The sequence below is a fragment of the Eptesicus fuscus genome, chromosome 7, assembly GCF_027574615.1.
Source record: "Eptesicus fuscus isolate TK198812 chromosome 7, DD_ASM_mEF_20220401, whole genome shotgun sequence".
Classification (NCBI taxonomy): Eukaryota; Metazoa; Chordata; class Mammalia; order Chiroptera; family Vespertilionidae; genus Eptesicus; species Eptesicus fuscus.
The window spans coordinates 105,855,001-105,868,281 of record NC_072479.1 but is presented as its reverse complement, the minus strand read 5'-3'; the positions used below and the strand labels follow the sequence as shown (position 1 = coordinate 105,868,281).

The window sequence follows — 13,281 nt, the reverse complement described above, 5'->3', positions numbered from 1 at the left end:
GGGACTTTATTTTATTCTTTAAATATAATTTTTTTTATTGATTTCAGAGAGGAAGGGAGAGGGAGAGAAAGATAGAAACATCAATGATGAGAGAGAATCACTGATCGGCTGCCTCCTGCACGCCCGCTACTGGGAATCAAGCCCACAACCTGGTCATGTGCCCTTGACCAGAATTGAACCCGGGACCCTTCCGTCCTCAGGCGGAGGCTCTATCCACTGAGCCACACCAGCCAGGGCAGGTCAGGGCACTTTAAACGCCAATGGCTCCCCATCGCCTGCTGACCGTCCCACCTGCTCTAGGGAGCGTTTGGCCTCTGCCCCACCAGTCCTCTCACGGGGGCAGGCGCCGCCCTGGCCCGTCCTGCTCCCGCTCTGTCTTCCTCCCCCGCACCCCAAGCTCCTGAGGTCACCTGCGCTCCCCGGCCTGGGGAGCAGGTGTGGCCTGTGGGCTCTGCCCCCCGGAAGCAGCCCTTGGCCAGTGGGGGGTGGGGGAGCTGGGAGAGAAGCAGCCCTGTTCTCTCCTCTTGAGCCAGACCGCTGGGAGCTGAGCGCCACCCGGTCCCCAGCACCCCGGTACAGCCGGGCCCGTGGCCCCCCGCGGAGGTGACTCCTTACCCACCGTGCTGGGGCTTCCTTTTCTTCCCAGCTCACCTCCACACCCCGTGCTTCCTGGGGTCACCCCCGGGGTGATCTCCCAGCCAAACTCTCTCTTGCCTCCTAGCTCATGGTTGGCTTCTGGCTAAAACCCAAGCCACCGCCTTCCTCCCCAGCACACCTGTGTCCAGACCACCCTGCATTCCAGCTCTGCACCCAGGCCCCCTGGGTGCCTGGTCCCGAAACGTCCCGGCCCCCACAGCTGCGATTTGAACCCAGTGGAGCCCACCTTCAAGGCCAGGATCGGGATCCCCACTGACACCCACTAACTAGGTGACTTGCAAGTAACCCAGCCACCTTGAGCCTCAGTTTCCCCATGCAGACTGCGGGTGACAAGGATACTGTCACCCCCATCCCAGGGGGTTGCAGCAGTCAGTGACTGGGTGGAGTGTGAAGCCTGTCAGTGAGAATGGGGCTCCCTCCTCGGGGGCTCCCGCCTCTGTTCACACCCCAGATGCCTAGCAGGACCCCAGGGTGGTGAGGGGAAGCCAGGCCCTCCTCACGCTCCTCACTCCCTCCCCAGCTATTACCTCCCCATGCGCTTTGGCTTGGTCCGCAGAGAGAGGGACCTGAATGCGCCCTCCGTTGATTTCAATACATGTGCGACCAATGAAATTATTGTAACTTTTTACCAAAAGGCCAGCGACCTTGACAGCGATTACAGTGGGATCCTCTCCTAAGCGCCCTCTCTCTGGCTCCCGGAATCCTGTCCCCTGGGCAGCCCACTTGGCCAGGCTGGCGCCCAGGCCAGCACACGCACTGAGAAGGGGGGCACCATCTGAGCTGAACCCAGAATGGGAGGAGCCAGGGCCTCCTGGGGCCCCTAGCGTGAGCCTTTTTGTTTTGCATGTGGTGAGTCCTGCTTCTCCCTGATGGGTGCTGCCCCCAGTGGAACAGGCGGAGTTAACCAGCTCCCTTCCTGAGCGAGCCCTCCCTGAAGCAGGGCAGGGATGACAGGCCCCGGGGTTCAGGGAGCCCAACACACAAACACGCATGGCACTGGCACTGAGTCCAGAACTCCATTGGGGGCCCAGCTGAAAAGAATGCCCAAGGCTCTGCTGAGCCTGGCGTAATGGGTGGCAGGCAGGTGGCAGGGGTGAAAGGGGCATTTGTTGAGTGTGTGTGCCGGGTTTATTTCTGTGCTGTGGAGGAGTAGGAAGTGGTCATGACCCACCAGTGGGAACGTTATTTTAAAGTATGATTGCACCAACTGGCCGCTTCCCACAGGGCATTCGGTGTGAATTGGCTAGAATGGGGAGTCCTCCACGCTAATCCACGGGGCTGGGCTTGGAGACCTTAACCTCCGGCTGTGGCTGTGGGAGTTCGGAAATGTGATTTCCGCGGCTGTGGTTATCATTGTTTTATGTCACATTGACCGGCACGTTTACGATTTTTAACAAAAGTCTTAAAAAGTCCAGTGCATCTGCTGAGAGTTTAATGTGAGTGTAAAAAGTCATTAGAGGAGTGAAGAGATGCATGTGCGTGCTGTTTGAACCACACGGTGGCCACCCGGCGGCGGCGGAGGCTGGCACGGGACTGGTTTCATCTCCAAGTGGCCGCGCTGGTGTGCGGGAGGCAGGCGGGATGCAAGACAAGTTCCACAAAGTAGGGAGGGGAAGAGGGAGCCGGGAGTGGAGGGCCCGGCGAGAGCCAGAGGGGAAAAGAAATGAAAAATGGACATAAGTATCCTTAACCCTGGCCCTAGGCTGGGCTCCCCGGAGGAGGGCGATGGGGGCGCCCTGTTATCCTCGGGTTTGGCTGGGGAGGACAAGAGCAGGAGGGCCTCGCGGGCGCCCCAAGCCGGGGATGGGCGAGTTTGCACCCCTCGGTGCCACTTTTGTTCTCTGCTCGGGGCGCCCGGCCGCGGCCCGGCGGCAGTGCGCAAGCGCGGGCGGGGGGGCGGGGCGAGCGGCGGGCTCCGGCTCCGCCCCAGCCCTGGCCCCGCCCCCCGCCGTCCGGGCCGCTCCATCCGGGCACTGCCGAATTAGCATCGAGCCGAGGCACAACTTTACCGAGACCCAGCGAGATCCAGGCGCGCGCGCCGGAGGAAATATAGTCCCTGCCGGCGGGCGGCTCGCGTGGGCGGCGGGGGCGGCGGCGGCGGGGCGGGCGCGCGCCGGCCTGCGCGGGGCTCCCGGCGCCGGGGGACCATGCGCCGGGCGGCTCGGGCAGCCCGGGGACCCGGCGCAACTTGCCGCCGGGCATCCTGAAGAGTTGGGGTGGCCGCGGGCTCCGAGCCGGGGCGCCCGGCCGCCTTTCTTCCCCCTCCCTTTCGGTCGTGGGGGAGGGGGCTCGTGTCCCCCATCCCGGGAGGCCCGGTCCGCCCCCGCCCGCTCTCGCCCCCGCGGAGCCGGGCAACTCATCGGGAGCCTGGGCCAAAGTGAGCGCAAAGTGCTGCCCAAGTTGCCGGGATGGAGCTGCAGAGCCGGCCGGAGGCGCTCGCCGTGGAACTCGCGCGCCACCAGGTAGGCGGCCGGGGGCCCTGGGCCGGGGTGGGGGCTCCAGAGACCCGAGCCCGGCGTCCCGTTCCTCCTCGCAGGGTCTGCTCCGCTGAAGGTTCCGGCGGGGACTCCTTCGTGAGCCTGCCCCGGAGTGGGGGAGTAACTACCGGCAGGACCCCGCTGGGTTACCCCTCCACCCTGCAATCCTTTACAGTTGGCGGGGGCGGGGGCCTACGAGACCCGAGCCCGGTGTCTTCTCGTTCTTGACACGGGTCCTGCAGGACTGAGGGTGCCGGCTGGGAACTCTTCGTGAGCCTGTCCCGGTCTGTCCGAGTGTGTGCGCCGCCCCCCGGGGCCCCACCCCCGTGCCGCCCCGCACAGTTTGCCAAAGTAGTTTTGGCGATGGTTGCGGGGCGAGCAGCGGCGTGGCGGCCGGAGCCCGAGCGGCTTCGCGGCGTGCGCGTGTGTGTGTCGGGGAGATTAGGACGCGACTTGAATATTTATGAGCATCGCTCGACACGGACTCGCCGTGTTTACTTGGCTCTTTGTTCCTCCCCCCGCCTCCGGCACACACTCACGCTCACGCTCACTCGCACACGCACCCCGGCCTGCAAACTTGCACGGCTCGGGGCGCGCCGCCGGGTGGCCTCGGCCCCCGCCCCGCCCCGCGAGCTGCCCCGATGCGGCGGCAGCCACAGGTAAGCGGCCTCGCGCGGCGCTGCCGGGCCGCTGCGCGTGCGGGACGTGGCGGGGGAACTCGGGGCGCGCTGCGGGCGGCCTGGCCCCGCGGGCTGCAGGGCGGGGGCCGAGGTCCTTGGGGCTCGGGGCGCACCCGACCCCCTGGCTGCCAGCCTGAGCCCTCTCCGTGTTTCCGCAGAACGGCGACCTCCAGAAGCAGTTCCACGAGAGGCAGCCGCGGATCGCCGCGCTCAGCGACAAACAAGTAAGCGAGCTGGCCTGCGCGCACCCCGCCTCGGCGGGGAGGAGGGTCGCGGGGTACTTGGGCAGCACCCTGAAAAGTGCCGGCCTCAGCGCAGCGCGCGCAGACTCCCGAAGGAGTCCGTGCGCCATCCTCGAAGTTACCCGGGCCCCCCTTTTCTGGGAAGAAAGAGCCGGTTCTCAGAGGCCGAGGGGGAAGGTGCAGGGGCCGAAAGGCGGGGGCTGCACTTAAAAGGCGGCGAGCAGCCGGCGTCCATTTTGCGTTGGTGACATGTTTGGGGAACGTGGGCATTTCTGCCGGCTCGGCGCCCCCACTTCCCGCTGGCTTGTGGGTGGGGGTGGAGGGGACGCTGGTTTGGGCCTTGACACCAAACTACTTGGCAGCGATTTCTGGGTTTCGTTGCGCATTTTACGTACAGAGCGGTCCTCCGGGCGCCCCGCCCCTCACTTCCCCGGCATCACTTTTTATTCTTGGAACCCGGCGCCAGCTCCCGGGAACAAAAGAACCGTGCCCCCGGGGTCCCCCAGTTCTGCCCCAACTTTGGTGTGCGGGCGTCAGGTGTAGATGGGGACCCAGGAGGCGCTCCCCCCGGGGTGGGGGGCCGGGCCGCCGACGCCCTCTCGGCTCTCCCGGAAGGAAAAGTTGTCCATTGTGACTTAGTTGCGCTGAGCTCAGCGCTCGGGGTTTCAGCACCACGAACAGATGCCGCCGGAGCGCGGCCGGCCGCGCGCCCCCGCCCCCTCGCCCCCTCCCTCCCCGCCCCGCGCGCCCCTCCCTCCCCGCTCCTCCCCGCCCCTTCCCCGCGCCGCCCGGAGCCGAGAACTTTGAGCGGCGCAGCCAATGGCGCTCCCGGGACTCCGAGGCTGGCGGGGGGGCGGGGGCGGGGACGCCGGCGCCCCTCCCCGCTGCCCCCTCCCCCCGCCCACCCCGCGGGCCCGCCCCCGCCCTCCGCGCCCCTGGCATCCGATCGCAGTTCTTTCGGAATGCCGGCCGCGCCGTCAGCACCGAACTTGGACAGCGCCCGCGCCCGCGCCCCGCCCCCGGCTCCGCCGCAGACCCGGCCCCCTCGTTCCTCCCCACGTCCGGGCGGGGGCGGCCCGATCAGACACCCCTCCCCGGAGGGATTTTCTCCGGGGGCGGGGGAGCGGGAGACGGGGAGGAGATTGGCGGGGGTGGCGGCGACCCTAGAGGGAGAACTCGGCGGCTGGGCGTTCATTTCGAGTCTTTAAAGTTGAAAAGTGATGGGAGGGAGCGTGCGCAGGAGGCGGGGGCCGGGGGTTGCGGAAAGAAAGATGGCTGTTCCCCGCCGCGGGTCCGCGCTGGTTGGGGGCTCCCGGCCGGACGGGAGGGTTGGGACGAGAGCATTAACCCCTCTCTGCCGGGGCCGCGGCCCCCTGCCCGGAGTGGAAGCTTCCATTCCCGCCGGAGGGGGGCCCGGCGCGCGGCCCGGCGGAGTCGGGGAGTTGAGGGGGGAGGGGCCCCAGGCCCGGCATTTCCATTTTGATTGCCTCGATGCCATTTTTGGAGGGGGAGGGGCTGGAGGCCCCTTCTCCGCGGAGCACAAAGATGTTCAATCACCGCGTAGAAGCAAATCAGATACTTTAAAAAAGAAACCACCGCCGAATCCGGCACCGTGTGGTAGCGGAGGGTTACTAAGCCTTTTCTTTTTTTTCCACTTGGGTGAAAAACGGCAAGTTGTTGACTTTTAGAAGAAGATTTAAAAGAGAGAAAATCCGCTAATCCCGCTGCTTTTATGGCAACAGCGTATCTCTGTGTGCTGCTGCGGCGCAATAGTTTCACGGCTGCGAGGGCTTCCAGGGCTCCGGTTCGCCCTTTCCTTCTGTTTTGGAGCCACGGCGTCCGGGCGGCTGGGAACCCGCCATGGCCGCGGTGAGGAGCTGTCCGTGGTCCTTCGGCCGGAACGGAGGGCGGGGAAGCGCGGAAAGGTGCCGCCTCCCGGGAGGAGCTGTGCGCCGCCCGCTGCCTTTGCCTTTACGTGTGAATGGGGACGGAATGTGAATGGGGACGATGCTTGTGAAGGGGATGGACCTCCATGTTTGTGTGTGTATGTGTTTAAGAAAGACAACAACGAAAACTTTTGTTCTCAGGCTTTTTAAAAGTGTTTTTCTTTTAAATGACTAAAAATAACCTTTGGTCAGCCGTCAGGGTTTGGCCGGGCCGACTGGACTGGTGTTTGTAACTGTAAGTGTTGTTTTTCCTTTCCCCTTTGTGGCATTTTATATAACAAGGGCTCATAAAAGGGGGGGAGGGGGCCGGAGCCTGGTGCAGCATGCTAATAAAGCTGCCTCTCTCCCAGGCTCCCAGCTGAAATCTTACAGAGGTCACCTATGAAATGAGTTGGGTAGACTTAACGTTTACCCGAGTCTCTCCATCTCTCTCTGTCTCTCTCTCTCTCTCTCCCTTCCCTCCCTCTCTCTCTCTCTCTCTCTCTCTCTCTCTCTCTCTCTCTCTCTCTCTCTCTCTCTCTCTCTCTCCCTCCCTCTCTGCTTGGGAGAGTTTAGTGGTGATTGGCAGCTCGGCTGGGGAAAGGTGGATGAACCAGCTCTTGGAGGTGATTCTGGGCTGCACCCCGGCTCTGCTTGGTCACCCCGGACCTGCCCCGGAGGAGCTGAGATGTGGGAGCAGGGCTGAAGAAGCCGGCATTTCAGAGTTTGTGTTTAACTCCACACAACGGAAAGGCAGTGTTCATGGATAGGTTTGCGGGGGGAGAAACTCCCACCATGTGCACCTGCGGAGACAGACATGGTTTTGTGCTGCCCCCACTCAGAACGTGGGACGTGAAGGTTACGTTTCCATTAAAGGTGCACACGTGGGTGATGAGCCAGACAGTAAGTGAACGGATGACCCCATTATCCACGTGTTAGAAACGCAATCGCCGCGGAGCAACATCTCTGGTGGGAAGCTATCAGTTTCCCATTCATACCCTTGGCGCTGTGTCCCGCCCCCCCCCCCCCCCCCGTTACTTCTAGAAACATGCACACGTGTTTAGAGATGTTATCAAGGACTCCTGAGTAAACGGGTTGGTTGTTGATCAGAAGTAGAGAGATGCAGAGTCTGTGTGACTCCTGTCTTTGGTGGACGAAGGGATTTAAAGGCAGCCAGCTGCCACAGGACCCGGCCATTTGAAAACGGCTCGTGTTTCTTCTTTAAAGGAGAAGGAGGCGTGGGGAGTTGGTGAGAGCTGAGTTGTGGCCCAGCCGAGAGTGGCCGGGCCGCGTGGCCAGGGGTGGCTGCCCCGCGGCTGGGTTGGGCCGGGTTGGATTCTGGAGGAGCCAGGACCCCTCTTTAACGAGATCTGATGTGTGAAGACTCCATTAGTCGCTCCAGTGGTTTTACGCCGTGAGTTTGCAGCACACGCAGGGAGGCGGTCACATTTTTATCTCGATTGTCAGTGGCAAGCACTTCTGTGTAAGTAACAGACCCGTCCGAATACCGGAGGCCTTGCTTCCTCCCTCGGTGGCCTTCTCCGCACCACACTGGGTGCCACGTGTAGGGGGCATTTCCAGGCCTGAACTTCATGCGAGTTCAGCGTCACCCAGAGGAGCCTGCTGTGTGAGCTGCAGGCCGTGCTGGTGGCAGAGCGAGCCCGAGAGCCCGGAGGCGAGCTTGGGGCCTTGCGCCCTGCCCCAGCTGTCCATGTGCAGGCTCTGGACTCCGAGGGGCTGGCCTCATGGGCAGCAGCTCTGTCTTTTGGAAGTGTATCATGTACGTGGTGTGCGCCCGGGCGCCGAATCGTGTCTTCACTGTGAGTCACCCGCCACGCTGGACCCCAGAGGGGCTCCTCCCTGGAAATGTTCGCCACGGGGGCTGCGGGCAGGCTCCCTCCGAGAGCTCCCCGACGTTTGCAGCCCTGCGCAAGAGACGTTTCCCAGGTTCTCTTCCTGAGTCTGCTCCTGTCCAGAGGCTACTTTTTAAAAATATATAATTTTTATTATTTCAGAGAGGAAGGGAGAGGGGGAGAGAGAGAGAAGCATCAGTGATGAGAGAGAATTACTGATCGGCTGCCTCCTGCACGCCCCACACTGGAGATAGAGCCTGCAACCCGGGCCTGTGCCCTGATGGGGAATCCAACCTGTGACCTTCTGGTTCATAGGTCGACGCTCAACCCCTGAGCCACGCCGGCCGGGCAGGAGGCTACGTTTTCATCCGGCATCATTGCATGTTAAAGAGAATTGCCCCTCCCAGCGCCCCTCGCTGCATACTCTGCGGGAAAGAGCGTGGATCGAGACAGCGGGGCTGGTCCTGCTTCGCCCACTGCCACCTGCGTGCCTTGACCGCCCACTGCCCCTCGCACGGCCAGTGTCCTGGGCCCACACCCTCCTGAGCCACGTTCCCGGGCCCTTCTCTCCCTCCGCCTCCGCCCCGGTCCCTCCCTCCATCGCCTCTCGGGGGTGAGCGAGGACCACTTCGTGACCCACGTTGCCTCTAGAGCGGCTGGCCACGTGGCTGCCTTGAGTTTTCCCAGGTGTTTGCTCCAGCGCCTTGGTCAGGAACCGAGCCCGGGCTCCGTGCCGTTTCTGTCTCCCCGTGTGCGCCGAGGCTGACCGTGGCTGCCGCCCGGTGCGCCCGCCTCAGCCGGCCTCATTCCGCTGTGGCGGGCCAGCGTCTTGCCACGGGCTGGTCACCCGGGGCTAGAGGAGGCCTTTGGGGGTGTCTGTGGGCTCAACCTCCAACTCTGGGAGAGGCGGGTCTTCCCGCTGCTTTTGGGCATTTACAGGGCTTTAGGGGACCAGACCCCGGATTTGATTTCCTTCCGGAAGAGCGCCAGGAAGGGGAATAATGGGGCACCACCAACCAGGTGGCGGGTGCTGGCGCGGGGCACGCGCTCAGGAGAGTGGCTCTGCCCATAGGCTGTCCTCAACAAGTGGCCTTGGACATGGTCTGCTCCCCCGCAGCTTTCCTGTCTGACTCGAACCCCGAGCCAGGCCCCTCCGACCGGCTCATTCACCACACACAGCCCTGCCGGAAGGCCGGTTCTCAGTTTCCATTTTATTCGGAGGAGCCGGAGCCCGGACAGGTGGCGGGCCTGTGGACACCCCAGCTGGCAGGCAGAGGAGCTGCAGGCGGAGGAGCTGCCGTGGCGTCCTGATCCTGACCCCGACCTGATCCGAACCCCACGCCAACGCCGAGTGTGGGGGAGGTGACGGCACTTTCCACCAGGGACCGGAGAGGCCTGGCGTCTCGTAGTTTCTCAGGGCCCACGTGCAGGCAGGAGTGGCTGGAGTCTGTCAGAGATGCTGTGATAATGGGGGGTAATTTCACTCTGTGGTCGAAGGTCAAAGGTCGCAGAACTCGGGAGGGGGCCCTGGTCTGCACCCAGTCCCCGCATCTGCCTGGGGGCTGCCCCTGCCTGGGAGTGTGTGACGCAGGGAGGGGTCTGCAGGGTAGCGGCTGAGCCAGCGGCAGGTGGGGGCTCGGATGGACCCCAAGCAAGTTCACCCCCCCCCGTCTGTGAGGAGCCCCCAGATCCGCCTCCTCCTCCCCGCTCCTCTCGCCACCTCCCGAGACCCCGCTGGTGGGGCTGCCACTTTTCTTCTGATTACTGCTGTGACTTTACACTTTAAGGTGGAGGCATCTTCTCATTCTGAAATGGCCTCTGCTCTCCAAAGGCACAAACGTGCTTCCTTAAGGCGTTCCGTGTGGGCAGTTACTTGTCGCTCGGTCCCAGCAGTGTCCTGGGTCCCAGCAGTGTCCTGGGTGCGGGAGAAATTGCGGACGCAGCTTCTGGTCGAAGCCCGTGTCTGTGCGTCTCAGAGGCGGGAATTCCGTGGGGTCTCAGATGGCCGCACGGGGTTTTCTGCGTGGCACCTGGGTGGTGTGGTTAAGACGCAGCAGAAGGATGTATATCCTGGGAGGGGGGGGTGTAATATTTTGTCCGGGTTTGAGGGGAGCCCTCAGCCCCCTGGGAGGGAGGAGGGCAGGTGGCTGGGCCTGGTCTCAGTGGAGAACCCGCTTCCCAGGCTGCGGGGCCCTGAGGGTTTGTGAGGCCGCGGGCCACGCGTGCCAGGCTGATTCCCGATGTGCAGCCGGGCAGCCGGGTGGTGGGAGCTGTAGCCAATATTGCTTTGTTGACAGTCACCCGAGCTGCAGAAAGCCGCGGTGCCCAGAGCCGGTGCCCAGAGCCGTACCGCCTGGAGGAGGCGGGCGCCTGCGGCTTTGGTGCGGACAGCAGCCTCCGGTGGCTTTGGTCTCCGCGGACGGTGCGCCCACAGCCAGGACCAGGGCCTGAACTTGGGCTCGGTGGACACGCGGGCCTGTGTCTCCAGACCGACCCGATGACCTAAAGGACAGGGCGTGAGAGGCGAGCGGTCCTGGCGGGGCACCTCCGTCCAGCTCCCTTCCTACGTGTGGGACGCTCGGCCCTGAGTGTGGGCGCCACGCACCGGGGGAGCCAGGAGCCCGGGACTCGGTCCGACCCCACCCACAGCCCTCAGGCCTGTTTATTTGCTAATTCTGTCCGCGGGAGATGGCTTCCGGAAGCTACGTGCCCAAGAGGGTGTCCCTGCGTGGGAGGTGCTGTCCTGCACGAGCTGCCCTCCTGCGCCACCAGCCCCCCCTCCCCCCACTCCGGGCAGCAGGAGGCTCTGCTCTCGGAGTCTCCACGTGGCAGACGAGTCACCTCCCACAGGAGAGGTGCTGAGAGGTGGTGACGGGGCCACCTTTAGGAAAAGTAGTGATGCTTTCCGTCTCCCGAGTGGAGGCAGCAGAAAGTTACTGGAAGCAGCAGAGGGGGGTCTGTGTGTGGGGGGGGGCACGCCAGCGGGCTGTCTGAGGGACGCTGTCATCAGTGGGGAGAGGCTTTCGTGCGGGAGAGAGAAAGGGCAGGGATGGGGCGGGGGCCAGAGGGAGCAGGGAGCTGTGTTTCTCTTTGATGTCATTCAGGCGGAAAGCCAATCTGTGCATGTAAATGAAGTTGAAAATGCAATTAAAAATAAATACATACGAGAGCCCGTGATCCAGAAGTTAATGCGAAGTGCAGGTTCCAGTGCCAAGCAGCATTCCCCGCAGTCAGCCCGCCAGCCGGCTCCTGACGAGGCTCGGTGGTGATCAGGGCTCCGCCGACACGCCGGGTGCCTGGCCCGCCTCTCCAGGTACCGGCCCCTCTCCTCACCCATCTCGCCAGCGGCCTGCTCCCGGCGGCCCCTGCCCAGGGGACACGTGCTCACGAGGCCCCTCCAAGGGCTGGCCCTGGTGTGACAGGAGAGCTGGCACACGGGGTCCCCGGTGTCAGTGTGGACAGACCCAAGGGGCCCTGGACGCCGATCCGGCTGCAGGCGCTGGCAGTGGGCCCACGCGGCGGGGCGGGCGTGAGGAGCCAGAGCTGGGATGGGGTGCCTGCGTGCTCCGTGTAGGGGACAGGATGGAGCAGGGGCAGCGCTCCTTGTGCCTCCAGACCTCGGGCGTGTCTCCCCTGAGTGCCCACGGGCCTGACAGCTGGCGCGTGTCCAGGGGACGGAGCTCAGATGGCGATGGCACCAGTGATCGCCGCTCCTGTGGAGTCGTGACGTCCAGCACGTGCCTGCTCGGTGCCTGCTCGGTGCCTGCTCGGTGCTGGGGCTCCGCAGGGGACGGGACAGGCTCCTGAGACATGGCCAGTCTCAGGGGGAGACAGGTGACAGATGAACAGGTGAATTCTGGAGTGAGTGGTCTCCGGAGAAGTAGAGCGGGGTCGTGTGTGTGTGGGGCGGGGGGAGTAGCTATTTTAAATGAATGGTCGAGGGCCTCATTGAGAAGGCAGCGCTGCAGGGGCCGGAGGAGTGAGCCCTGTGCCCTCGGCGGGAAGCGTGCTCTAGGCGCAGGGAGCAGCCTGTGCAAAGGCCCTGTGGCGGGGCCTGGTGTGTCCAGGGGCCAGAAGAGAGGGAGTGAGAGGAGGCCGGCTGATGGCAGGGATTGGGGGCTGTCCTCTCCGGCATGACTGACCCCTGCCTTTCCAGTGACCACTGGCCGCACTGGATCAGAGGAGCAGATTTTGACTAGAAGCTGGGACTTACCAGAAGGCTGACTTCAGCTGCGTCAGGGTTCCCTGATGTCCAGGGATGGAGGTGCTGGTTCTGAGACCTTTGCCCTCAAACCCGCCCGATGCGTGGAGGAGAGGCAGCGCCATGGCTGGTCGGAGGGGAGACCAGCAGGTTCTCGGGGAGCTGAGATTCTGTGGTTCAGAAACGCTGAGACCGAGGATTCTGTCCCGCCTGCTTACAGCCTGAGGTGATGTAGAACCGGACCGCGGACTCCATCCGGACCGCGGACTCCAACCGGACCGCGGACTCCAACCGGACCGCGGACTCCAACCAGACCGCGGACTCCAACCGGACCGCGGACTCCAACCGGACCGCGGACTCCATCGCTGCGGCCCGAGCCGTCCTGGTGGGCCGAGCCCCACCCCTGTGCCCGCTCCTTGGCGTTTTCCAGCGAAGCCATAAACCACGCGTGTGTGGCGGCTCCTGAGGCCCAGACGTGGGCGGGGCTCGAAGACCTTTGGCCGAAGGAACCGCGGGCCAGGTCCCACGTGTGGCCCCGTGCCCGCCCCCGCATGACCCTCTCCGGTCACCTGCTCCTCCCCTTCCCGGCAGGGCTGGGTCCCTGCTCCCGCTCCCGTCTTCACGGCTCAGGCTCTGTCCTGCGGGGTGTAGTCTCGTCCCCCGTGCACCCCCCGGCTCACAGGATGCCCACGTGCCCGGCACTAGACCGTAGGAGCTGAAGGCGCAGGGCCGTGGCCTGAGGTTCCGACAAGGGTGTCTGCTGTGACCCCAGAACCAGCATGCCTGCGCCCCAGACCCCTCCTGCGGAGAAGCTGTCGCTCCTGTGCGGGGGCCGCGGAGCTTCTCCCAGAGCCGTCCTCTCTCTCCAGAGAAGTGAGTGGAGCTCAGTCTGGTTCCGGAAAGAACAGTCCCACTGCCCCCCACGCCCCCCATGCCCCCCACACCCCCCATGCCCGGCCGCCTGCCCGTCAGCGGAGTCGATGGCGGAGCGGCGCCTCGTGGAAGTTACTTTATTAACGAGTTCTGCGAGTGGTTTGAACGGGGGCCGGCATCCGTGTTGCGGATCTAATTATAAACAGGCCGGCACCGAATCAGCGGCCTTAAAGGGAGAAGATCTGGCAGCGGTTTGAAGTGTCCTTTAATGAACTTCGTGGGCACTTGTATCTTAGCAACACATTTTATTGCATCCTCTGCAGCTGGGCGCGCAGTGATTTATCCCCCCGCCCCAGCCCCAGCCCGTCGGACG

General features: G+C 64.1%; 1 protein-coding gene across 3 annotated transcripts in view; it reads left to right on the top strand.

The window, feature by feature from the left end:
- The first annotated feature begins 2,842 nt into the window (after positions 1–2,842).
- Positions 2,843–13,281, top strand: part of PHF21B (PHD finger protein 21B) — a 47,680-nt gene continuing 37,241 nt past the window's right edge. For 2 of the 3 annotated variants that reach the window (XR_008556550.1, XM_054718577.1), the window contains exons 1-2: positions 2,843–3,119; positions 3,973–4,038. Coding sequence is in view for 2 of the 3 variants with exons in the window: in XM_054718577.1 (XP_054574552.1) it covers positions 3,066–3,119; positions 3,973–4,038 (120 nt within the window). In the remaining variant the exon portion in view is untranslated. Of the gene's footprint in view, positions 3,120–3,751; positions 3,794–3,972; positions 4,039–13,281 lie in introns of those variants that run through there. The other variant, XM_054718578.1, reaches the window with a different exon arrangement.